The sequence below is a fragment of the Caretta caretta genome, chromosome 1 (assembly GCF_965140235.1).
Source record: "Caretta caretta isolate rCarCar2 chromosome 1, rCarCar1.hap1, whole genome shotgun sequence".
Lineage (NCBI taxonomy): Eukaryota > Metazoa > Chordata > Testudines > Cheloniidae > Caretta > Caretta caretta.
In genome coordinates this window covers 159,891,290-159,918,581 of record NC_134206.1, presented here as the reverse complement: position 1 = coordinate 159,918,581, position 27,292 = coordinate 159,891,290, and the positions used below count along the sequence as shown (strand labels likewise).

General features: G+C 40.9%; 1 protein-coding gene across 6 annotated transcripts in view; it reads right to left on the bottom strand.

Moving 5' to 3' along the window:
• TMPRSS2 (transmembrane serine protease 2) overlaps positions 1 to 23,451 on the bottom strand; it is a 48,297-nt gene extending 24,846 nt beyond the window's left edge. Inside the window, exons 1-5 of one of the 6 annotated variants that reach the window (XM_075132637.1) lie at positions 23,364 to 23,451; positions 10,508 to 10,664; positions 8,962 to 9,032; positions 7,859 to 8,054; positions 7,168 to 7,254 (exon numbers count right to left, since the gene is read on the bottom strand). In XM_075132637.1, coding sequence (XP_074988738.1) covers positions 7,168 to 7,254; positions 7,859 to 8,054; positions 8,962 to 9,032; positions 10,508 to 10,565 — 412 coding nt within the window. In that variant the 5' untranslated portion in view covers positions 10,566 to 10,664; positions 23,364 to 23,451. Of the gene's footprint in view, positions 1 to 7,167; positions 7,255 to 7,858; positions 8,055 to 8,961; positions 9,033 to 10,507; positions 10,665 to 16,339; positions 20,685 to 22,456; positions 22,665 to 22,687; positions 23,062 to 23,363 lie in introns of those variants that run through there. The other 5 variants (XM_075132638.1, XM_048866017.2, XM_048866026.2 and 2 more) reach the window with 5 other exon arrangements.
• Between the last annotated feature and the right edge of the window lie 3,841 nt (positions 23,452 to 27,292).

The window sequence follows — 27,292 nt, the reverse complement described above, 5'->3', positions numbered from 1 at the left end:
AAAAGGCAAGAAATTAATATAGACTAACTGCCACCACTAGATATATACCATTTTTAAACAGGACAGGATTTTTTTTTTAAAACACTATTTTTTCCCATACAATCAAAGGTTGTAAAATACATTGAAAAATAAATTTAAACCTCAAAGACAGACCTGCTGGGATACACTGGTCACTTTATAAGGGCAGCAGACCATTAGATGAGAGGAATACATGAACCTCTTTTTAAAATAACTTGCTTTTCAGAGATTCAGCATTCTGTAACTGGTGTGATTAATGCATGCGGTGGATATTAAAATAGGTATTAATATCTAAGCAGGCATTCCCCATTTTGGAAGTGTTCTCAATTATAAATTTTCATAGAGTTTAAGGCCAGAAGGGACTATTAAACCATCTAGACTGACCTCCTGAATAATGCAAGCCATTAAGTTTTACCCAGGTGCCCCTGTTTTGAGCCCAGCAACAGGTGTTTGACTAAATTTAAGGAAACTATACATATATACTTAACAGCCTGCTTGGGAGCCAGATTTCTGTTAGGATGCCAATTAAGTAGCTTATTCCATTTCAAATCATCACTATAAAAATGAGGAAAAGTTTCTTCTTGTGAGGAGGAAGTGAATTCAATATCAAGCAAAATCCACTCTGTACTGAATGGGTCATTCTGCAATTTTTTGTATATGTTCATTAAAACTGGTCCAAAAGTGTTATATTTTCCTCTATGAAAAACTTCAAACTTCGGGTGGAGGGGGTCAGTGTTTTTCCCTCCCTTACACCCAACCCCAGAATTCCTTGGTCTTCCAGTTTGAGAGTTGAAATATTCTCTTTTTTGAATTCTCCCCCTCACTCTTCTTCACCTGTTCCTTTCACTATCACCATCTCACACACACACTCACTCACGAAAAAGGTGTGGGGAAGAAAAAGAAGAGAGGGCAAAAAGCCCCAGAAAACTACAAGATTTTCAGTTCTTCCCACCAGAAAATTTTTACTAAAATGAACATTTGTGTTTTAGTGGAAAAGTAGTTTCTTCACTGAAAAACTGCTTCAATTAAACTATTTGAACCAGCCCTAATATTAGGAGATGGAATAGAGGGTCTGATTTTATTTTATATTTTTTAAAGAGCTAATGAGTTCTCCTGACTCCACCTGAAGTAAGTGAGAGCTGCTGGTGTTCAGCAGCAGAGTGGTCCAGAGGAGGTCTATTCCATTTGCAGACAGTTTAAGGAAATGCGTTCACATTTGACACAGGAAGTTGTGTTCGGTGTGTCTGCATCTCCAACTGTCTACCTCTGCCCCAGACCCGAAATCCTTCTCTTCAAAAGTTTAGTGAAAACCAATACATCTCCACAAAACATTTCAGCTTTGACAAAACAGCATATTTCATGGAAATAAAGTGCTCCAATCAGTTCTATGCAGCACTTGTGAAAAATTAGTCAGGCCTAATATGTCTACCATACCTGATCCTTCCTTTCTTCCCTTCACGGTTGCAGTTAGGGGGAAGCTGTATAACTTAAAACCTCACTCCAGAGACTGCATATCCAGGAGCGGCCCTAGACTAGCTGCCAGCAACTGGTGCCCTAGGTGAACCATGCAATCGGTGCCCCCAAACCCCAAGGACAGATCTAGGCTGAGGTTTTTGGTAAACTGGGAAACATTTTGCCCCTTTTTTCCTTCTAATATTTTTAAGCTTTTTTTTTTTAAATAAACAGAGGCTTAATTATTCGGTTTGTCCGTCCATCCAACCAATGTTTCTGAGATCTGATAAAAAGACACAAAATTTTCAGAATAAATTTGTACAAGACAGTTAGATGATATTTCAGTCCAATTTCAAATAAAAATGCATTAAAAATGTTAATTATAATTTTTATTACTACAAATCTGAAATCGTCCATTACGTTATCCTGCTTTAACTGCCATTACCACCACATCCAATGTAGAAAGAAATAAGAAAACTCCTCAATGAACTTTAACCTGTATTTACAAAACACTTCAAATAAAAAACTCTGTGCTCTTAAAACATTACTTTTCCTTTCTTTAAGTTTTGAAAATTCAGTCACGAGTCCTTTTAGATCCAGTTTTCCAGTTATTTCATGCTCTATTGACATTGTGGCAAGTCTAACAAATCTCTCTTGCACCATTGTTGAACGCAGATATGTTTTTATCAATTTTAACTTTGAGAAGCTACGTTCCCCACTAGCTACGGAAACTGGCAAAGTTAAAAGAATGCATAGAGCTATAAAAATATTTGGAAAACTGTCTGAGAGTTTACTTTCACAAACAAACTTCCGTACTTCTTCACGAGTGGAACGTTTCTTAAGTTGTCTTGAAAAAGCCTGAAGCTCACTACACAAATCTGTAGCATCAATGTCTTTTGAATTTTCATGAGTCCATGCAGACTCCAGTTTTATACAAAATTCTCTTATCTGTTTTTCTGTTTTCTTTTGAAAGCTGTGGATATCATATAGAAAGCCAAGTATGGACTCTAGCTGCTGCATCTGTTGAAATCTTTCATCAACCAAGTGAATAGCAGTATCAAGGACTGAAAAGTAGAAATTCACTTTGAACCTTTGTTTTGGGTTCTGAATGGGTGTGTTTTGTCAGTCATACAAAAACTGCTGTTTCTTTTGCCGAATGCGAACTGGCTCTGGTTCAAATTCTGTCAGAAAGTCTATTTCTTCACCAAGCTCAAGAGACTCTACCAGTGTTCTTTTGAACCCTTCATCACTTCTGAATTCCTCCAGAATATTTTTAGTTTGCTGAAGTTTTTGAATAGCAGAACGTATGTTCAAGTTCTTTTCCTGAAGCTGCTTACTAGTGAGGTTAATCCTGAAAAGGAATTTATACCACAAAATGAGTGAAGTCACAAATTTGAACTTGGAAAGGCCATTTGCAAGAGCTTCTGCATCTGAACGTGCCTTATTGCCAGATGACCCAGTAAAGGTAGTATCAGAAATTTCAATTCGGGCTTCATAAATGTTTCCAAGTTCATAGCGAAGAGGCGTCAAAGCATCAATGCAACTCTCCCATCTTGTCTGACAAAGTGGTTTCACAGTTAGAGAATTCACATGGTGAGTCAGAATCTCCCAATGGCGTGTTGAGCCTGAGAAAAAACACAAACATGTTGCACTGGGTGAAAGAAACTGCTTGCCTCCTAACAGCATCATTGACAACCAAATTCAGGGAATGTGCATTGCAAGGAACGAAAAAGGCCCTAGGATTGATTTCCATCATTCTCCTTTGCACGCCAAGTCTTTACCCTTCCTATTACTCCCATTATCATAGCCTTGGCCATGTAAGTTTTCAACAGATAATTACACTGTTTCAAGCTCTTGTAGAATAGTTTCAGTCATAAATGCTCCAGTCGTCTCCTTCAGTGGTACGAAACGCAAAAAATGTTCCTTTATGAGCACGCCGACATTATCTTCATCTGCAGACTTTTCCATATCCACAAAACGAATGATCGTCATTTGTTCAACATGAGTCACATCTGGTGTACAGTCCAGTATTATTGAAAAGTATTTTGCAGAATGGGCAGCTTCTACAATGTTCTTTTTAATGGCATTTGCTAGGATTTGAATCAGTTCATTCTGCATATTTTTTCCTAAGTAATGAACCTGTGTTTCATGATCAGTTATTTTACATAGATGGTCCTTCATGACTGAATCAAACAAAGCGAGGTATTCAACAAATTTTTTAAAAAGTTTCCATTACCTGGAGTATATAAATTTTTCACTTCTACCGCGGCCGCAGAATGCTAAATTTTGCCCACCAAGAACTCTCACTAAAGCAAACAGACGCTCTAATATTTGTTGCCAGTATTCTTCTTTCCTCGATCACACGTAAATTTTCTTCGATAGTTTTTCCTTTTTTCAATCATAATTCAAATTCTTTCCAATTTTGAAAACATTCCAAATGTTCTGTACTTCTTTCATGTGAAGAGAGAATTGAAGAGATGTTTTTCCAGTCCTTTGAACCATTTTCAGTAAGTGATGTACCAATTGCTTGATTTCTAAACAACTTGCAGCAAAAGCAAAACAGAGTCCTTCGACACTGAATATTGTAACCAGTTTCGATGAATTTCTTCTCCATTAATGAGTTTCCTCTTGTAATGCTGAGCAGAGAATTTTCTTTTATTTCCATCCTTAGGAAAGGAAAATTCGTGAACTTTTTTGGGTCCATGTTCCACGAGAAGTTGCCGCATACTGTCATCACATCTGGGCTATGAAGCTGGGTCCCCTTACTGTAACTTGTTTGTAACTTCCTCATCCTTTCTTCTTTCTACTTCATTTACTTCAAATTCTGCATGTTTCTCTGAAGGTAAATACATTTTCTCCACTTCCATATCAGTCTGATGCTGTGAGCTGCCTTCATCTAGAAGTAAGTTTCCATCATCTTGGGTTTCCAAACTGCTTCCATGCTATCCTCCTCTCCAAGTAAAATTCCTTCATCTGGATGCTGTGAACTGCTTCCATCTTTATTTGGATTAAAAGAGAAGATATTTCAGGAAGGATCCCTGCTGTTTTGCTTGGTCCTTTTCCTTCTCAGCCTTTCATTTACGATACTCAGTTTTTGAGCGTTTTCTTTTTCCTCTTTCTGCCATGGGGCATGTTACGTACTAACTGTGTTCCTGACTGCAAGTATTATAGCATTAAGGATGGCTGACCCACCACATGGTTGGCGATTTAAACCACATTTAAGCAGGGAAAAGACATGTTGGGATTGCTGCAAGGTCCAATGATTAGTAACATACTAACTGTTTTAATAGGTGAGTGAGTGTTACAGCATTTACATGGAAACAAAATGATCTTTTTTGACATTATAACCCAACATCGATTGTTTGGAAACTAATCCCCTTCCTCACGGTTACCCACTTGGAGTGTGACGTCATCACTTTCATAGTCTATTAAGCGTTAACGCTGTTACTTTTCTTTTATGGACCTTATTTATTACATGTGAACCAGTTATAACAAAGAAAAAGTTCATAATTATAGAGCCCGATAATAACACTAAGGTTTAATAATGGATTTATAATGCTGAAAGACATTATTCTTTATTCTTTGGCACCAAGAAACACAATTTTCCACAGTATTCACTCAATTCTTAACCATCTACCAGCGACATGTGTTAAAATGACCGTTTGACACGTATCAATTGGTGATATCTCCACTCTACATGAATCTCCAGCTATGTGACCTTGATGTATATTCGAGTTAGGTGTCACTAGCATTGCAGCTCTTGCTGCTGGAGGATGCGTTTCATTGTGGCTGAGTTATTGCTTATCAAAATTGTGGAGTGGGTCATCTTGACCCTACGTTGCAAATTGAAAATATATATATATATATATATTCGCTAAAATATTATTTTTGCAGTAAACAAAAGATTTGACATTAATAAATTCTCAGAAGTGTAGAGAAATTATCATTCATATTCCCTCCATATGCACACAAGAATTGAAATAATGACATCTTCGTTATTTTATTTGTATTTTTTTCCCTTCATCTTTTTTTTTTTTAAATTTGATTTTTTCCCTCAAATTTGGTGCCCCATTTAACTTGGCACCCTAGGCAACCGCCTAGTTCACCTATATGGATGGGCTGCCCTTGTGCATATCAGTAGTCTCTTAGGTTAAATTCACCCCACTACACAGGGCTCACGCAAAGCCCAATGTCACTTAGACCTTATAAATGCCCTTTGCTCTGGGGTAAACTGCACTCTTAATCCTAGTGTGACGTTATCTGATTAAAATATGACCATATAGATCATTGTTGTAACCACTGTCATAAATTTGCAATAAATTTTGTACAAGGTTGTCAAGTGAGGTGTTTGTGGAAAGGTTATGACTCGCTGACTATAATTCTGCTATTTGTATGCATGTATCATTTTTGTATTTGAAGCTATTGAGTATTGGCTCTATATCTGGATTTCAAATGTTTGCTCCTGGGGTAACGCCACAAGGTAGCTAGCCAGCACATCTTGGAGGGACTATTCAAATTGAGTGGCCAATCAAAAGAACATTTAACTGACAATGGACCATGGGAGACTTACACTTATCTACACTTAATGGAATTTCCTGGTGTGACTAGTCGAAATGCATGGACATGTTACTTGCCCATGTGACTCCAAACTCCATCTTGTTGCTGTAATTTTCCACAGTGAGAACACTGGAATTCCCTCCACATGGCAGAAGCTATAAAAAGCCCATTTTGCCTCTATCCTGTTCAACCCTCTGGACTATGAACTTATACTAATGGGAGCATTCTAACCAAGGCACTGAGGACCTTCCAATGATTTGGAAGCAACCAAAGACTTATCAAGCCAGCAGTTTATGCCATCACTGCTACAAGCCTGAACCAAGAACTTTGCAATTGTTGTATGTATTTGATTCCTCTAACCAATTTTAACTCTCACCTTTCTTTCTTTCTTTTTTATGAATAAAACTTTAGATTTTAGATACTAAAGGATTGGCATCAGCGTGATTTTTGGGTAAGATCTAAGTTGTATATTGACCTGGGTGTGTGGCTGGTCCTTTGAGATCAGAAGAACCCTTTCTTTGATGAGACTGGCTGTAAAGAACCACTCATCTCTGAATCCAGTGTTTTTGGTGGTGACAAAAGAACTGGAATGCCCAAGGAAACTATTTTTATGACTTCTTGTTAGCCAGTGTGGTGAAACAGAAGTTTACTTTTGTTGCTGGTTTGATACACCCCAAGACTGGTGGCTAATCCCCTATAGGATTTGCCCTATTTCTCAGCAGTTCGTCCTGAATTTGGCATCCTCAGTTGTGACCCACTGAGGCACAGTTATACCTAGATATCACATTACTAAAATAGTTGTACAAAAGCTTGTCCTAGACCAACTGTTGCTAAACAGTTTGTGGGATCTCAGAGAATTCAGATGAATAAGAGGTTGCTGCTGAGTCAAGGACACTTATCAAATGTAAATATATTTGAAGTTAAAGGAAAGGACAACAGCAACAGCGATACTGGTTATGGCAAATAATTAAGCTTTTAGATATTAAAATAAGTTGCATTCAGAAAAGAGATCGATAACAAGAGTTTACTGCTCTAATTTACCACCCTCTGGAAGATGACACACTTACGTTGGGAAATGGAAAAACTCAAGACATTTTAGCTTTGAATAAAAAATTTCTATCAACACAAACACATCCTTACCAAAATACCAGATAAGCATAGCTGCAATTATGGAAACCGATAGTATTATTGCAACGGATAAAACGATGCATAGAGTTTTCTTAACTTCTGCAATTAAAAAGGGAGAAAAAGAAGAGTTAGGTTTGCAAACAAATTATTTTACTAGGCTAGCCTCCATCCCTATCTCCCTGCAAGTAAATTAGGGCTTGTCTTCACTAGCACTTTACAGTGCTGCAACTTTCTCGCTCAGGGGTATGAAAACACACACCCCTGAGCGCTGCAAGTTGCAGCGCTGTGGACAGTGCACCAGCCCTGGGAGCTATTCCCCAGTGGAGATGGGTTTTTTATAGCGCTGGGAGAGCTCTCTCTCAGTGCTATGCCACGACTACACAGCCACGTTAAAGTGCTGCCATGACCAGCGCTTTAATGTTGCTAGTGAAGACGTGCCCTTAGATGGACAGCTTTCAATCACTAGTAAGCAGGCGTGAATCTGCAATTCAGATGTTAGAGTCTCTCCATCTCATCATCACTTCAAAGAACCACTCAACTCCTCACACTTTTTTACAAAAAAGTATAATAGTAATTGACTTGTTCAGCTACCTAGCACCCTGAGGGACAAAGAGGTGCTCCTGGGATAGTCCCTCAACATAAGAGCTTGAAAGGAAACAAGTTTTGATCGGTCTACATAAAAAGAACTCCAGACAAATCTTACTTGACGTGCACAGTTTTGCTGATGGCGGCTTTGGCTGTACTACTGGGGGAGCTGACTGATGAGCAGGAACTCTTGGGACATAATGTGGCACCGATGGAGGATAATATGGTGGATACACGTTAGCATCCACAGGCTGTCTGGAAATATAGAAGTTTTCTGGCTGATAACCATGATTTTCATAGTAAGGTGGTAGCCCCTAAATAGCAAAATTGAGGTGAAGGTGGGAAAAAACATTAATATTGCAAAGTTAGAACAATATAATCATTTCTAAAAAACATTGTCACTTATGTAAATACAGTAAAAGCCCACCAATTCTCATTGCACTCATTCAGAAATTCATTACACTCACACACACACAAAAATAGATATACAAAGTCTCCTGAGAAGTGGAGTGAGAGACTTAGAGACACATTCAACTGACGGATTAATTTAAAGAAAAAAAAAAAAAACAGCAAAAAAAACCCCACCAAAACTAGTTTCCAATAGATCACATCACCTTCTAAATATGTTTTAGATTTTAAATTTCTTTAGAAAGAAAAAAAAATGTTGCTTCCTTAAGAATCTCTTCTGCACACTTAGTTTCTCTTTTATTGAAAAAACAGTGAAAAATAAAAGAAAAAAGAACAAACAAACAAACTGGAAAAATTGCATATTTTTTTCTGATAACTTATTTCAGCTGTAATAATTTAGGGGGTAGTTACTACGTTCGGTGCAAATTTTTCAGCAATAAATTTGATTTTCCAGTTGACAGCATCGCTTCAATGCTAATTAGCGGAGTGCTGTAGTGAGATCTGATAAGACTTCATTACTTTTACCAAATACACTATAGAACAAATTAGTTGATGGCAGAGTGCTAGATTCATAAACTACATCCATCACTGTGATATCAGAGACTTGAAGAATTAGTTCATTCATCCCCACAATACCCTGTGATACAGGCAAGTATTTTCCCCATTTTATAGAATAGGAAACTAAAGTCAAGAAACTTCTTAAAAAAATAAAATCATGCATACCTATGTCCACTTTTAATGGACCTGACTATTAATTCATTACTCAATAGGCTGCTACCCACAGAAAACAAAATTGAATATTTAACTACTTACTGAGTTTACAGCCATCTCAGCTTTGTCAACAGTGCTGAGACAGCTCAAGTGTTTGAAAAACTTGGGATAACCTGTAAATATACAAAAACACATGCATTCATAGTGTTACAATTAGAGCGGGCTGAAAAAGTTGTGACAGCAGTTTTCAGTTGGAAAATGCCATTTCCAAACAGAATCAAAATGTTCTGCAGGAACATATGATTTCAAAATTCATACCTGGAAATTACTGAAATATGTATATAATTTATAAGAATGTTTTGATCTTCTCAAAACAATAAAGGTTAAAACTAAATTTTTCAGAATATTTCATTTGTTGGGGGAAGAAATCAGAGATTAACTTTTTGTCCCACTTCGGGAATTTCAAAGTCTCAATCTCCTGCAGGACAGAAATACCATTTTTCAACCATCTCTAGTTAAGATGCAAACCAACAAGCACAGTGATGTTCTTAGTTATGACTTTCATTTCACTCTTAACTCATCCACTTATAACTAGAAATATATTGCCTAAATTAAAGGTAATTAGTTTCTCAACCCTCTAACATTAACTAAATATAACAGCATGAAATAAACCTAGCAGCATTACAGATTTAATACCCGAGTTTTCCTGTTAGGCTCTAGTTCTCAAATATGTAATAATATTGTTGAGAAGGGTAGGCAGTGATGGCTAATTAACAAGAGACAAAACTAAAAAAGCCATCCTCCTCCCCTACACTACAAAATTAACACTGGATGTAGGCTACATTATGGACTAAGAATAAAATGGCATGGAAAATTTCAAGTTCAGTTAGACCACCACACACACCCAGAAAAGAAAAGGGAAGAAGTTTGCTCTCTATTAAGCAGCCACACATTAAACATGAACTCCTGTTGGGTGCACTGAAGGAGAGGCAGAAAGGAATGTTCCTGTGCAAGTTTCAGCACAAAGTTCATCTTTACATTCAAGCTACATGCAAACAAACATGCTTTTATAAAACTCAACACACTGATGCAGCCTTTACTATTGTACAGCAGCAAGTGACAGCCAGCTGCATAAGTGCCCCACAGCCCGAGAAGGTTAACTGAACGCCATGCTCGCTCTCAGAACAAGAGTACTGATACTCTCAGGCTTTGTCTCCCCCTTAGAAAGGCGCAAATTTTTGCTTCAGTGTACACTGCAGTCAAACACCAGCAGCAAGCCTGTGCTAGGCTCACAGGGCTATAAAATTGCCGTATATAGATGTTCAGGCTTAGGCTAGAGCCATGAATGGGGAGGAGAAGGAAGGATGGGATTGCACAGAGCCCTGGCACAGGGGACCGTGGTATAGGAAGATTGGTAATGGGGAGAATAGGGCTAAACTGCTGCTACCTCTTTGGTGGATTGCACCAGTGGCTTAAACAGTTAGAACATCCCAACACTCCACAGCAATTTAGAATAGGAAAGACGGGGGGTGGGGGTCAAGGGCGGGAACAGAACCGGTCAAAGCTACAGGAGAAATTTAGGTCAGCAGAATGCTATTAGTCTTATCTGGGCAAGACACTGGGGTTAACACCGTTCACTCTTACTTACAGGAAAGGCAACGAATCCAGTGAACACAAGTCGTCAGTACCTCTGTTTTATGTCTCATCCATTCTTACTCAGTTGTTCACATCATATAATGGTGGCATGCAGTTCTGCCCCACCTCAGTGGTTGAGTAACACTTCGCAGAAGGGGTTTTTCTATTCTCTGGAAAAGGTGATATGAAAACAGAATGGTAATCAACACAACCTCAGAAATACCCGTTGCTTTGTCAGCTTCTTAAATAAAAGACTTAGGCTACATCTACACTACAGATGCTACAGCGGCACAGCTATGAAGCTGCAGGTCTGCTGCCCTAGCACCATAGCGTAAACAATTGCTATAGCAACAGAAGGGGGGGGTGGGGGGGGAGGTTTCCATTGCTGTAGTTAATCCACCCCCGAGAGGTGGTAGCTAAGCTGGATCGATAGAAGAATTCTTCCATCAATCCAATGGCGTTTAAACTGGGGCTTAGTTTGGCCTAACTACATCTCTCGAGGGTGTGAATTTTTCACGGCCCTGAGCAACATAGCTAGGTCAACTTAGGTTTTCGGTATAGACCAGGCCTTAGGCCATGTTTGCACTACAGCAGTATAGCTATGCCATTGTAACCTGGTAGTATAAACATAGACTACAGCAATAGAAGATAAAAAGAAAAGGAGTACTTGTGGCACCTTAGAGATTAACCAATTTATTTGAGCATGAGCTTTCGTGAGCTACAGCTCACTTCATTGGATGCATACCGTGGAAACTGCAGCAGACATTATATACACACAGAGATCATGAAACAATACCTCCTCCCACCCCACTGTCCTGCTGGTAATAGCTTATCTAAAGTGATCATCAAGTTGGGCTATTTCCAGCACAAATCCAGGTTTTCTCACCCTCCACCCCCCCACACACAAACTCACTCTCCTGCTGGTAATAGCTCATCCAAAGTGACCACTCTCCCTACAATGTGCATGATAATCAAGGTGGGCCATTTCCAGCACAAATCCAGGCTCTCTCACCCCCCCCCCTTTTTTCCCCGGGGACACACACACACACACACACAAACTCACTCTCCTGCTGGCAATAGGTCATCCAAACTGACCACTCTCCAAGTTTAAATCCAAGTTTAACCAGAACATTGGGGGGGGGTAGGAAAAAACAAGGGGAAATAGGCTACCTTGCATAATGACTTAGCCACTCCCAGTCTCTATTTAAGCCTAAATTAATAGTATCCAATTTGCAAATGAATTCCAATTCAGCAGTTTCTCGCTGGAGTCTGGATTTGAAGTTTTTTTGTTTTAAGATAGCGACCTTCATGTCTGTGATTGCTTGACCAGAGAGATTGAAGTGTTCTCCGACCGCAACCTGAAGCAAATACTCACCAACAACCACATACCACACAACAGAACCACTAACCCAGGAACTTATCCTTGCAACAAAGCCCGTTGCCAACTGTGCCCACATATCTATTCAGGGGACACCATCACAGGGCCTAATAATATCAGCCACACTATCAGAGGCTCATTCACCTGCACATCCACCAATGTGATATATGCCATCATGTGCCAGCAATGCCCCTCTGCCATTTACATTGGTCAAACTGGACAGTCTCTACGTAAAAGAATAAATGGACACAAATCAGATGTCAAGAATTATAACATTCACAAACCAGTCGGAGAACACTTCAATCTCTCTGGTCACGCAATCACAGACATGAAGTGAGCTGTAGCTCACTAAAGCTCATGCTCAAATAAATTGGTTAGTCTCTAAGGTGCCACAAGTCCTCCTTTTCTTTTTGTGAATACAGACTAACACGGCTGTTACTCTGAAACCAGCAATAGAAGATGTTTTTCCAACACAGTAGTAAACTTCACCTCCCTAAGCAATAGTAGCTAGGCCAACAGAAGCATTCTTCTGTCAGCTTAGCTGCCCCTACAGCAAGAATTAGGTCAGCATAGTGCTCGGGGTGCGGATTTTTAACACCCCAAGTGCTGTAACTATGTCAACCCAAATTTGTAAGGTTCACCAGGCATTTTCACTCTCCATAGCGTAAGATACTGCTAGGAATTTTTAAAGTAAGTTTCTCATACTCACTTTATCCTTTGTTATTTCACGAACTATTTCCTCCTGTGTTTGCAGAAAGGGATGAAGTTATAGTGCCTCGTCAGTCACTGGCTTTTGCACCAGAATTACCAACACCAATTACCAGTTTGTGTTAGCTATTATAGGACAGGCCCAACAAAGAAAATAACAGAACACCACTAGCTGTCACCTTCAGCCCCCAACTTAAACCTCTCCAGCGCATCATCAAAGATCTACAGCCTATCCTGAAAAATGATCCCTCATTCTCACAGATCTTGGGAGACAGACCAGCCCTCGCTTACAGACCTGAAGCAAATACTCTCCAGCAACCACATACCACACAACAAAAACACTAAACCAGGAGCTTATCCTTGCAACAAAGCCTGATGCCAACTCTGTCCACATATCTATTCAAGTGACACCCTCATAGGACCTAATCACATTAGCCATGCCATCAAGGGCTCGTTCACCTGCACATCTACCAATGTGATATATACCATCATGTGCCAACAATGCCCCTCTACCATGTACATTGGCCAAACTGGATCATCTCTACGCAAAAGAGTAAATGGACACAAATCTGACATCAGGAATCATAACATTTAAAAACCAGTAGGAGAACACTTCAACCTCTCTGGCCACTCAGTACCAGATGTAAAGGTAGCAATTTTGCAACAGAAAAGCTTCAAAAACAGACTCCAATGAGAAACTGCTGAGCTTGAATTAATATGCAAATTAGATACCATTAATTTGGGTTTGAATAGAGACTGGATCATTACAAATATTGAATCTATTTCCCAATGTTAAGTATCCTCACACCCTCATCAACTGTCTAAATGGGCCATCTTGATTATCACTACAAAAGTTTTTTTCCCCTGCTGATGATAGCTCATCTTAATTAATTACCCTCTTACTCCACCTTTTCATGTTCTCTGTGTTCACACACACACATATATCTTCTTACTATATGTACTATATCTTATATATCTTTTATTATATGTTCCATTCTATGCATCCAATGAAGTGGGCTGTAGCCCACGAAAGCTTATGCTCAAATAAATTTGTTAGTCTCTAAGGTGCCACAAGTACTCCTGTTCCAATAATCATTGAAGTTAACAGAAAAACTCCCACTGACTTTATGGAAGTTGGAGTGGTCACCTTACCAGGTGCCCTCTTAGAACTGTTTTCCTCTGCCCTACACCCACGCTCAGGAACAGTGCCCTGGAATATCTGATGACCTTGAAATGCTGCACCATTAGCTGATAACTGGTTTACAGGGAAGAATGAAGGCCTTTGGGAGACCACCAGCAACACTTCCTGAAGCACTCTAGGTTTATCTTCAAGACCAGCCATCCAAGGTAAAATACTGGACATTCCTTAGCTTGGGCTGTCCAAAGATGGTTTTACCTGCATATTGGGCACATTTATAGTTTTCTGCCTATCAAAATTTCCATTAAAGTGATAGATCAAATTAATTATGATATTGTAACTATATGGTCAGTCCAAAATCTGTTTTTGTTCAGTTTGGAAGATGTTTTGTCAGCTTGCAGGCCTGCCAGTTCATAGTGTAAATAAAACCAGTAAGAGAATATTTCAAAGCATGAATCAGAAATGTTTGTGTAAATAAAAATTGCTATGACTGAACCAGAAACTTTCCAAAAGCCTTATGCAAAAGTACAGGGTTTATTTTCAGTGCATATACAAGATATAGCTTATTAAAAAGGTGGGAGGGGGAAGGCCGCATAACTGTTCCTTGCTATTAGAAACAGCTAGATCCTTTAATAGAGACTATTAAAATAACAACCTATGAAAGTGTAGGTTGTTATTGGGTAGTTCCTTGCCTATGCAAAGAGTTGATCATGACACACAATTCAGAACTTTTTACTCAGATGACCTCACAACCGTCAGAAACAAAACTCTGAATCACAATAATAAAAATGTTTGAATAACCAACATACTAGAAGTCACCAGAAAGAATTTTGAAAGCATGTTTTTTTTTTAAATATTTTCACTGGCACCTCTCTTACCTCCTTCTCCCACAGTTTCTCCCCCAGGCACTTCCTCCAGAGTAGAAGAATGTCACATACGTGCAATTGTGCTTGTTATCATAGGATTGCCAGGCAGAGGATGCTGCAAAGCTTATTTTAGAGCAGTAGATAAATTTTCCACAACTAATTGGGCATTAGACATATCCCTATTATATCTTATATGTTAAATCTGAGCCATCAGCCTTCCCAGCATCCCTTTAGTCACGGCTATAACTTGCTACCCTAAGTAGGTTTCAGAGTAACAGCCGTGTTAGTCTGTATTCGCAAAAAGAAAAGGAGTACTTGTAGCACCTTAGAGACTAACCAATTTATTTGAGCATGAGCTTTCGTGAGCTACAGCTGATGAAGTGAGCTGTAGCTCACGAAAGCTCATGCTCAAATAAATTGGTTAGTCTCTAAGGTGCTACAAGTACTCCTTTTCTTTTTACCCTAAGTAGCTGGCAAAACACTGTGCAATAACAAAGGTGGAATTTTAGCCCTGAACACCCAGCATAGACACTGACAATATCCACCAATCACAGACCCGGAGAAAGGGAAGCTCAAGTCCTGTTGCATTTGCATTTTTACGGTACAGTTACTAATATGGCATTTTTAATGGTTCTAATGTTTAACACATAAAATGCAGTGCCTCAATAATGTTCTTAAGGAATTGGGGAAAATTCCTCAAAAAGATTCTAGCCATCTGATTTCACCCTATGGGAAGCCTGAAGCTACTCAGTGTCAAAGCTACCAATATCTTAATTTAGTTTTACAATAAATTTTGCACCTCAAAAAATACAGTAAACAAAATCAGCCATTTCCTCCCAGTCTCCTCATTTGAAATTGAGACAAATATTTAAGGAACGAGGACATCAAATCCCTGTTTGTTTGTTCTAATCAGTCACGACTGAAACATATATCTGTAGCTAAAACTAAAAGTAGAACAAAAGACCGGTCATTGTTCAAATATTTAAAGTAATTGATCACTGTTAGTCTGCTCCTAAATTTAGTAGCTTTTTCATATTTGAAATCACTGTGTGGTATTTGAAAGCTTATTGCACACTGTAAGAAAGACCTCTCACACCATAATGTCTCCAAAAGTCCCACTAGTTAGGAGCCTTTACTCTATTACTAAAACAAGTAAACAATTTCTAGAGGAAGGAATTGGGGATCAGGAAATCCTGACTTTTAATCTCAGCTCTGCCAATGACTTCCTCAAAGCTTGACAGTAAGTAATTTCTTTCTGTCTCCGGTTCCCCATCTGGAAAACGGCATTAATGCTTACAAGCCATACACAGTGTTCTGAATTACTTTATAGTCGTACAGAGCTTTGGAAACAAAAAGTCCTATTATTAATTACATTAGCTTCCTCAGACTCTGTAATCAGCTATGGCTACACTAGACTAGAGAGTTTACAGCAGCGCAGCTGTAAGTAAGCTCTTTATGTAGCCGCTCTAAGCTGACATAGCTACCACCACTCGTGGAGGCTGGCGTATGTTGGTGTGGGAAGCTCTCCCATCAGTACATAGCGCTGTCCACACCAGCACTTAGGTCGGTGTGACTTATGTCGCTCAGGAAGGTGGCTTTTTCACACCACTGGGCGACAAACTATACCGACATAAGTGGTAGTGTAGACATAACCTAAAAGGAAAGACAGCACTAGTTTTGACAGCAACACAACATGTATGGAAACCAGTACTATGCTAGTACTTTCAGAAGCCTAATTTAAGCAAACTCACTCACCTTAGTCTAGACATCTCCAGCTTCATGATGACAGCATATGTCCTCCACCTTTGTACTCACTATACGTTTTTAGCAATCTTATTAGCTGTTTGCCCAGTTTCTGAGATACGAATCAGCAGTAAATAAATCAGACCAGTTATTTATAAGTCAAGCTACGTCAGAGCAAACACTTTGATGAGGAAGGATAAAAGACAAGGAAGAAAGTAAAACACAAACACACTAAACTGTAAATGATGCAAAATCATGGTCCTGATCAATAGTCATGGCTAAACAAAATACACAATAAAAAACACATTACGTTACAGGTAGAAAAACTCCCAAGTTACCAAAGAATGGTTACTTAGGCTATATCTACATTAGAGATCTTACAGTGGCAAAGCTGTACCAATGCAGCAGTGCCACTGTAAGATCTCTTGTGTAGCCACTCTATGCAAATGGAAGAGAGTTCTCCTGTCAGCACAATTAAACGACTGCTGACGAGCCGCGGTAGCTACATCAGCTGGAGAAACTCTCCTGCTGTGCACACTGCCACTTATGCCAGTGTCATTTATGTTGCTCCGGGGGGTGGAATATTCACACCCTTGGGCAACATAAGTTTTACCAACATAACTGGTAGTGTAGACATGGCCTTAGAAAGGTACACTGCAGTATATTAAAACCTCCACACTATTATTTGTCATTCAGTAACTCCAACAGACCCAGCTGAGATCCTGACCCCGTTGTGCTAGACACTACATATACATAGGAGAGTCCCTGCCCCAAAAAGTTAAAATTTAAATACACAAGACAGACAAAGCATGGGAGAAAGAATATAATTCCCATTTTGCAGATAGAGAACTGGAGCATAGAAAGATTAAAGAGGCTTGCCCAAATTCACACAGTAAGCAATAGTACAATTCCATTGCAAAATTTTGTCTTTAAAAATGATACACTATACTTTATAGCCCTTTTGTTATGAGTACCACAAATCCTCCCCCACCTTTTATCAGTTACCATCATTGTACATTGGCCAGACCAGACAGTCTCTACACAAAAAGTATAAATGGACACAAATCTGACATCAGGAATCATAACATTCAAAAACCAGTAGGAAAACACTTCAACCTCTCTGGCCACTCAGTAACAGATTTAAAGGTGGCAATTTTGCAACAGAAAAGCTTCAAAAACAGACTCCAATGAGAAACTGCTGAGCTTGAATTAATATGCAAATTAGATACCATTAACTTGGGTGTGAATAGAGACTGGGAGTGGCTGGGTCATTACAAATATTGAATCTATTTCCCCATGTTAAGTATCCTCACACCTTCTTGTCAACTGTCTAAATGGGCCATTTTGATTATCACTACAAAAGTTTTTCTCTCCGGCTGATAATAGCTCATCTTAATTAATTAACCTCTTACTCCACCTTTTCATGTTCTCTGTATATATAAAAACTTCTTACTATATGTTCCATTCTATGCATCCAATGAAGTGGGCTGTAGCCCACGAAAGCTTATGCTCAAATAAATTTGTTAGTCTCTAAGGTCCCACAAGTACTCCTGTTCTTTTTGCGTATACAGACTAACACGGCTGCTACTCTGAAACCCATCATTCAATTGTGACCCCCAACAAGTTTTCAACAGTGTATATGTAAACAAGATTACTGAAGAATTTTAGCTGAGTGGAAAAGGAGAAAACAACAGGGAAAGGAATTGTTTTACAGGTTCACTTTGTGTGATCTTTTCACACATCCCCCAATCCTTCAGTCCTTATTGCATAGGCAAGATACATGGAGCAAGGCCAATATCCCTACTTAAGAAGCAATAGCATTTTGCATTAGTCAAATTAATAATGTCATGATTTACACACAAGTGTAATAAAATTGTTGAAATATTCCAATTCTGATTACTTTTAAAAGAAAGGGTCTTATTGGATCATCTGTGCTCATTTGAGCTCCTGCACTATATGTTCATCAAAATATTGACATCTTTCATTTTATCAGGGAAGTATTAACAAATGCTTCTGTTACAGTGCCTGAACGCATTCTGAAATAAATCTTTCCTAAACCCCCTCTTCAGGCCTTCAAACAACCCCTCAGCCTCTCCAGGCTCATAATCAGAAGCAAGCTCTTCACAAGCAGGGCACACCAACTCAAAGCAGTACCAGACCCTACCAGAAAAAGAGATGCAAAACCTGCAGACATATCTCCACTGCTACAATGGTCAATACCCCCTCCTATACCACACCTTTCAAGATCCAGGGGTCAGATACCTGTCTATCTCAACATGTTGTGTACCTCATCCAGTGCACTAAATGCCCCAACAGCAACTATGTGGGTGAAACAAAACCACCACTATGCTCTCAGAAAAAATAAAAACTATATAAGACAAAATCACCACATCATCTGCAACTGAACACTTTTCACAAAGCGATCAGTCCTCATTCGAAAAGGAAATCTGCACAACACTTTCAAAAGACGAGCCTGGGAGGTTAAATTCATAACTTTGCTAGACACTAAAAATCACAGACTGGACACCAGATTTATGACTTATTACAACAATTTGAAACCCACTAACAACCCTCCCCTCAAATGCTTTCCCTTCCCCTTTCCTCCCTGTGACTGGCAGGGTGTTAATGGGCCACTTCATCTTAAATGGTCCCTTGAAATATGTGTTAACTATTTATGCTAAACAATCTGTTCCATCTGGTATTTAGCTGTGACCCTCTGAATTCATTTCCCAGCCCTGAAGAAGAGCTCTGTGTAAGCTCGAAAGCTTTTCTCTCTCACCATCAGAAGTTGGTCTGATAAAAGATATTACCTCACCCACCTAGTGTTTGGTAGGGAACAGGTACCTTATGAAATATGTTGATAAACACAAACCAAATTTGGGGAGGGGATTTTCTGTTCACAAAAATGTTCAAGATTGAAATTCTTTGTCCTAATTCAGTACAAAGAATTTCAGAGTCTCAACAACTTTTTCAGGATAGGAAAACTATTTCCCACCCAGCTCTAGTATCTGGACAGAAGACTCACACCACTGATAAAATGTAAATGCTCCTGTGTTCCTTGATTGTTTCAGACCAGAGTATTTTCTGGGACATCATTAAACTGCTGAATTATTCTGCATATGGTACTTAAAATAAGGTTTAAAGAAAAACAGAAATGGTTCTATTTATATTGCACATGTACATTACCAGAACTCTGCCCCCTTCATACTAAGTGCCACAGGGAGGAACTGGAGAGCCATAGGGCAGTAGCAAAGTCTAGTTAAACATCCAATTTAAGCAAAAAAGCAACCCACCACACACATCAGCCAGTGTTCATGCCAGAAGTACTTGTGTGCTAATTCTGGTAGGGAACAGAAACAATACCATGCAACTCAATTCAGGGCTTTGGAGCTGTGCTCCAGCTCCAGGCAAAAACCTGCAGCTCCGCTGCTCTGGAGCTGCTCCGTGCTCCAGCTCCAGGCTCCGCTCCAAAGCCCTGACTCAACTGGCCTTCCACTACAAGTGCAAACAAGGAATCCAGAAACGGGAAGTGGAAAAAAAAATCAAGAATATTTGAATACATTCAATAAATAAGTGATCAGTAATTTTCATTTACTAGTGCATATTATAGGACCAGAAAATAGACTAAATCAAAATAAATGTGCTCCTCTCTATTTATGATTAGTTATGCTGCCACAAGTGTCTAATTTATTTCCTTGATCCTGCAACTTGCACTGCATGTACAGACCCCTGCATCTATATGTCATCCATTGACTTTACTGGAACAGTGCATGGGAGTAGGGGCTCATCCACGAGCATCAGCTTGAAGGATTGGGACCTTAAAGATAGTGGGTGTCTCCAAAAAGTTACCTTGGCCAACACCCAACCTGCTATTTAAAGTTGGTGGGGGATTTCCTGGTAGCACTACTGTACTATATTTGAACTATATTAATAGTTTTTAAAATTATGCTGACACTGTTGTCTTTCCTGGGTGTCAAATTAAAGGTTAAATTTCTCAGCCTGTGTTTACTTTAGTCAAGCCTTAATTTGTATTTCTCAGCTTTTATTTGTTTTAGCCCAACCTAATATGAATTTATTATGTTTTTCCTCTGTGTCCCACACACATTTGTATAACGGCAATGATTATAGCAAATTCCCTGTCTTCATCCATCTACCTCTACAGCATCATTTCTTTTGTGATGCTCATCTGAAGTAACAAACCACTGAAATCAAAATTCAAAGTTGCTCCCACCTCTGAGTTTCCCAATCTGTGCTGGTGTTTCCTCTGGGTCTTTTAGAATAGAAGCTTGCAAAGGAGGGACTGTAATTTAATGACAGGTTTCAGAGTAACAGCCGTGTTAGTCTGTATTCGCAAAAAGAAAAGGAGTACTTGTGGCACCTTAGAGACTAACCAATTTATCTGAGCATGAGCTTTCGTGAGCTACAGCTCACTTCATCGGAACTTCATCCGATGAAGTGAGCTGTAGCTCACGAAAGCTCATGCTCAAATAAATTGGTTAGTCTCTAAGGTGCCACAAGTACTCCTTTTCTTTTTGTAATTTAATGCTTTCTACAGAGCCAGTGACATTGTTAGCACTTAGTAAATAAGAGATATTAAAAACTGGATATTTAAAGGAATTAAGTCAGACTATACTTGTCTCTCTTTGGTCTACTGCTGAAAAACCCTGGGGTGAATCCAGGCCCTATTAAGGTCAATGAAAGTTCTGCTATTGACTTCAAAGGGGTCAAAAATTTCACCCCCAGAATCCTTTTTTAAATTGGGCTGGGGGGGAAGAAGAGATAGTTTGGGGGTGGGAAGAGTTACCTTATATGAATTTAGTTGAAAATGCATGAAATGTGTACCCAGAAATGGGGTCTTTTGTAAGAATATATAAAAATATGTTGATATTGAATTATAAGAGTACAGGACTAGTAAAGAATTCTGAGCTAGTCTCACCTCTGACAGCCATTCAGTGTGACCTTGGACAAATTGCTCAATCTCTCAGTGCCTTAGTTCCCCTCCCCCACAAACTGTGAAAGGTGGATATTTACTCAGGAGGTATTAGGAGGTTTAATTTACTGTTTGCAGAGCACTAGTGGCCTTTTTTTCCAGGGATATCAAAGTACTCTATTATTCCATCTACAGTATTCACTCAGGCTTTCCCATTCCTCTTATCTACTGTGGGGCAGAGGATGGAAAAATGTATTTATCCAGGGTTGTGTATTATGCTCAACAACCACTGTGGTACCCAAGAGATGTGTGTGGTGGGCAAGGGCATACAGTGGTGGGTGTCTAAGCAAGTTAGGCCCTAATGCTTCAATCCTTACTCATTTGAGTCACACTCGCTAGTAGCCCCACTAAAACCAATGAGCTACTCACATGCGTAAAGACTATTTGCACAATTTCATAAATTAGATGTTCCTCTGAAATGATTACAATATAAGGAAGTGTCTGTTTTGCCTTTAAGACACCATATCTACCAATGACACTACTATTGTATACATTATATACAGTAATCAGGATGCACATTTAATGTTTTGCACTACATAATGCTTTCCATCCAAGGACCTCAAGGTGTTTTGCCAAGTAAAGCCTCACAACACCCCCGTAAGGAAAATATCCATTATCCACATTTTACCAATGGGGAAACAGAGGCACAGAGCAGACACATGAATCCCTAGTAGCAGGTAGCAAGTTTGTTGCAAAATTCAAGAGGTCCTAGCACCCAGTTCTACATTCACATCAGATCTGTATTCCCCGAGAACATCAAGATGAGCCTAAAGCCGCCAAATTTCAAACAGCTAAGACAAGGCAGGTAACAACAATCTCATTTCCTTCTTGCTTATATGATCCTGGAAACAAAAGCCATCCCATCCTCGTCGAATGACACCTCTTTCTGAGACACCTGCCTGGCATGAAGGATGGGTTATTTATGAAGCACCAGCTGTCATATAAGGGGGACCAGAGGGGGCATCAAAAGATCCCTTTGGAAAGGCAACATCTACTGTTCCACAAACTCCCAGGGGGAGCCAGGGCTCCTGAATGGTTACCTGCATATGGAAAGGGCTATTTTTCAGCAATACCTAACCACCCAGTAACTACACTCCGTGCCGATCGCCCGCCCCCACGATCACAGCCAAGGGACGAACCTGCTCCAGCCCCTACCGAGCGCAGCCGGCGTGCGATTCCAGGGCTGGGATCTCGGCGTTGGCACAAGCCGCCGGGGCCACCCGAGGCGCTGCCTTCGGCCCAGCCAAGAAGTTGAAAGCGAGTTTCCAAAGACAGCTGCCAAGGACACACACGAGTCGCCGCTGGCTGCAGGCGGGGTCAACGAGCCCCCCACACACACACACACACGCGCGCCACCGCAACCCCCTCACCGCCTGCCGCAGCGGGGAAGCCTCCCGCGTTGCTCTAACCCGCGGTGGGGCGGGATTCCCCTGGTCCCTGCAGAGCGGTGCCGCTGCCGGGCGAGCCGTGGAGTTTGCCCCGCTGACGCCGCTGCTGCTCCCCCTGCCCAGCGCCGGGAAAGTCACGGAGCGGCGGCGGCCGCGGGCGGGGAGGAGCCTGGCGGGGGGAGAGGGAGCGGCTGGCAAAGGGGCAGGTGGCGGCGTGGTGCAAAGTCACTGCCCTCCCCTTCACCTTTCCCCTCCCCTCCCCGGGCGCTGGCGGGAGCCTGGTGGCCGCCGGAGCTCGCTGGGCCGCCCGGGCGGGCGGGATTCCAGGCTCGGCTGCCACAAAGCGCTCGGGGAGGGGGCGGGAGACAGGGCGTCCAGGGGCTGTAGCCTGCCAGGCGGCGGGCACCAGTCAGCTCTTCCCCGGGGCGTGAAAACCAGACAGTCGCTCCCTGGGGGCTGGCCCAGCCAGATCTCCCGCCAAGGGGGCCCGGGCTGCTGCCGGGGGGGGGCGGGTGTTAAGGCCGGTGGTTCATAACGCGCCCCCCTTGCTGTGGGGTGGAAGGGGAGGGTCTTGAGGCGAGATCGTTCAAAGGGGGGTAGCGAGGCGCCCTGACGGCGGAAGCGAAATGCGGACTTTGGTGCGATTGCAGAAACACACCTGGCGTTGTGGCTCCCTTCTCTGGGCTGTGCAGGTGTTTGCGTTTCGGCTTAGCCCAGCTCCTGTTACAGCCCCACTGCACCGGTGATTTAAATCCCTGCGGACTGGTGCAGGGTGTAGCCCTCTGCAGGCGAGTGGGAGCTCAGGGGTTCCTCCCCGAGAAGGCAGGAGGGTGGCTGAGTTGGGGGAGCGGCTGGGGTCGTCTTCACCAGGAACCCTGCCGGGGGCAGCAGGGGGCCCTGTGACTGGGACCGCGCCTAGCGAGAAACCACGTGTAGCTACTTCTTCCTCCCCCGGGCGGTTTGCAAAGCGCACTCATCCCAGGAAAGAACAGACCTCTTCCTGACACCTCACCTTCTCCGCCCTTTGCTTTTAATGGGCTGCCTTTTGCATTTGGAAAGGACAATGATCGTTCATGGGCTCGCCTCGCACCTGAGGGAGGATATGGAGGCAGGTCACTCCTTTTTTACCTGTCTTCCTTCTAAAGTTCAGTAATTTACCTGCCCCGGGAAATGTATTTGTTTGTAGTTCCTCTAGACATTATTCTGTCATTTGCATTAGCATATGTTAAGTGCATTACAACATGCTATTTGCCACCTCCCGCAGCTCCGGGGCCTTAGTTTGACTTCCCAGGAATTTCGCAAATAGATCATTGGGAGCGTGACTTCGAGATCATGTGCTAAACCCTTTTAAATCAGAGTCCAAAATGGCCTCTATTAGATGTGGGTGCTGTCGGTCTTGAAAACTATGCCTTAAATGACAGGTTTCAGAGGAACAGCCGTGTTAGTCTGTATTCGCAAAAAGAAAAGGAGTACTTGTGGCACCTTAGAGACTAACCAATTTATTTGAGCATGAGCTTTCGTGAGCTTGAAGTGAGCTGTAGCTCACGAAAGCTCATGCTCAAATAAATTGGTTAGTCTCTAAGGTGCCACAAGTACTCCTTTTCTTTATGCCTTAAATGACCTTCCAGAAGTAAGTTACATTACTAATAAGACACTTAAGTGCTTCGTTTTTTATTATCTGAAGTGTATAATTTTTTTTTTAAGTCTGGACATCTCTCCTTGCTGTTAAGTCATTTTTAAAAATAGCAAGGAGTCCGGTGGCACCTTAAAGACTAACAGATTTATTTGAGCATAAGCTTTCCTGGGTAAAAACCTCACTTCTTTCAGATGCATGGATTGAAATTGAGCATAAGCTTTTGTGGGTAAAAAACCTCACTTCTTCAGATGCATGGAGTGAAAGTTACAGATACAGGCATAAATATACTGACACATGAAGAGAAGGGACTTACCTCACAAGTGGAGAACCAGTGTTGACAGGGCCAATTTGATCATGGTGGATGTAGTCCACTCCCAACAACAGATGAGGAGGTGTCAATTCCAAGAGAGGCAAAGCTGCTTCTCTAATGAGCCAGCCACTCCCAGTCCCTATTCAAGCCCAAATTAATGGTGTTAATTTTGCAAATGAATTTTAGTTCTGTTTCTCTTTGAAGTCTGTTTCTGAAGTTTTTTTGTTCAAGGTATAGCTACTTTCAAGCCTGTTATAGAATGTCCAGGAAGATTGAAGAGTTCTCCCATAGCAACCCCTTATCCAGTGAGAGAGAAGAATTTTACAGACCTCCAAGTTGAAAAGCCTGGTTTCTTGTCCTGTTATTTACAGCATATAGAAGCAAGCACGCTGTTAATTGTCAAACAAAAGAATGACAAAGGTACATTTCCCACTTTCCTTGAAATGGCTGGCTGTTTTGGGTACATAAAGAATGCAAGATGGACCCTAAAATTATGATTGGCACCACCTGTTTATTTAAAGGGGCACATTTATTTTGCCTCAATAGTATAAAAACATGTCTGAATGTGACAAGAGTGTAGGTTTCAGAGTAGCAGCCGTGTTAGTCTGTATTCGCAAAAAGAAAAGGAGTACTTGAGGCACCTCAGAGACTAACCAATTTATTTGAGCATAAGCTTTCGTGAGCTACAGCTCACTTCATCGGCTGCATTCAGTGGAAAATACAGTGGGGAGGTTTATATACATAGAGAACATGAAACAATGGGTGTTACCATACACACTGTAACCAGAGTGATTACTTAAGGTGAGCTATTACCACCAGGTGAGCTGGGCGGAGGGACCTTTTGTAGTGATAATCAAGTTGGGCCATTTTCAGCAGTTGACAAGAACGTCGGGGGGGGGGGGGGGGTGGAATAAACAAGAGTGTAGGTGTGTCTTGAAATCTTAGGTTCAGAATGATCCTTGCACCCATATAGATGCCAAATAGAGATCATATGGATCCGCACAAATGTTTGCCAGTGTGGCTCCAGTTAGAGGATTTGGGCCTTAAATTTCACCTTAAAGAATATATTTGATCAGTCTATACCTACAGCCAAAATGTCTTTCCCTCCCCCTTTCTGATTCCTCTAGAATCCTAGTTCTGTGACATGTTCCCTTTCCCCAACACTACGGATGGCCCTGCACAGGCAGCCTATGGATTTGGAGTGGGATGGCTGCTCATGATGGCATTCTGCATATTGCCAATATTTTCTTGTTCCTTTTCCTCTCCCAAAGAAACTGTAAAGCAAACTGACGCATGTTAAAGGTGACCTGTAAAATGGGATTTTGTCATTTTTGGGTTCTTTATGATGCATAAAGAAGGCCTGATAGTTTATATTTAAACAAAAAATCTTGTTTTGTCTACATTTAGAAATGTAATTTGTGTTTACCCTGCTTTTCTTCAAAACTTTATGGGGCCACGTGCCCTTACATTTGTCATTGTCTCCAGTTATAAGTTTAATCACATTATTTTTAAAAAAGAGAGAAATTTGGAAATCACCAGGTGTATTCTAATAATTGTCCCAAATAAAATTTTGGAAATGGGTAGGTGTATTTAATAACTGTACCTAAGAGTATTTCTTTTGAACATAAAAAGAAGAGTTAGTTCTCAGTCTGGGCTTGCCCAGACAGTTTACTTGACAACTACACGTTTGTTGTAGTTGTTGGTGTAAGATACCTTTATGTTTTATATCTGTATAAATATGTATTGTGCGTCTGTACAAGTGTTTCCAAAGTAGTACAATCACCTTAGGGGGCAGAACAAACAGGTGAAGGGACAGCATAAAAGCAAGAATGCTGTGTGTTGTCTGACCTGTCCAGGAACGACATATTTTTGACCGAACAGCTTTAAACATTTTAACTGGTGTCCATGTTGCTTTGTGAATGAACAAGTAATGGACCAGATCCTCAGCTGGAGGGACTCAATGCAGTTTGACTGAAATTAGTGGCGCTCCATCAATTTACATCACTTGAGGATCTGGGCAAATGAGTGCATGTCAGCTGTGGACATATTCTCTCAGAGTTTTTCAAGAAAAATGTAACATTCCTAGTAACAGTCAATTTGTCAGATATCTAGAATGGGGGAATGTATCCTATCAAAGAATATGTTGCTATCCCTTTTGACCTAACCGGCTGGTCACAGTTCAGGGCCCTTAGGGCTGTTCCAGTTGGGAGGAGAAATTAAGGCTGAAGGCTGCTACCTTTGATGGAATCTTGTTTATTTACAAGAAATGTTCAAAATCCTGTTTTCCCAAATGCAGGAGGAACCAAAAAGGAGTCAGTTCCTTTGTTTGTTGACCAAGGCAGCCTTTCCAGCCAATACTATGTACCCAAAAAGCTTTTTCTCTTCGCTTTATCTCACGGTTCTATTTCTGTGCTTCCAGGCTGTGTCCACTTGGCATTCTCTCTCTCTCTCTGTGTGCTCTGTTTGTCTCTCCTTGTGTGCTGTATCTGTCCCTTACAAACAGACCAAACCCCTTGGGACACATGACTGAGCATCTACTCGGCTTTTCCATGTGCCTGTGTTTTGGAATGCTACTGCTACTGTTTCAACTACCTGGTTACAATGGTTTCTTTACATTTATCCTGAGTGGAAAGTGGTGACC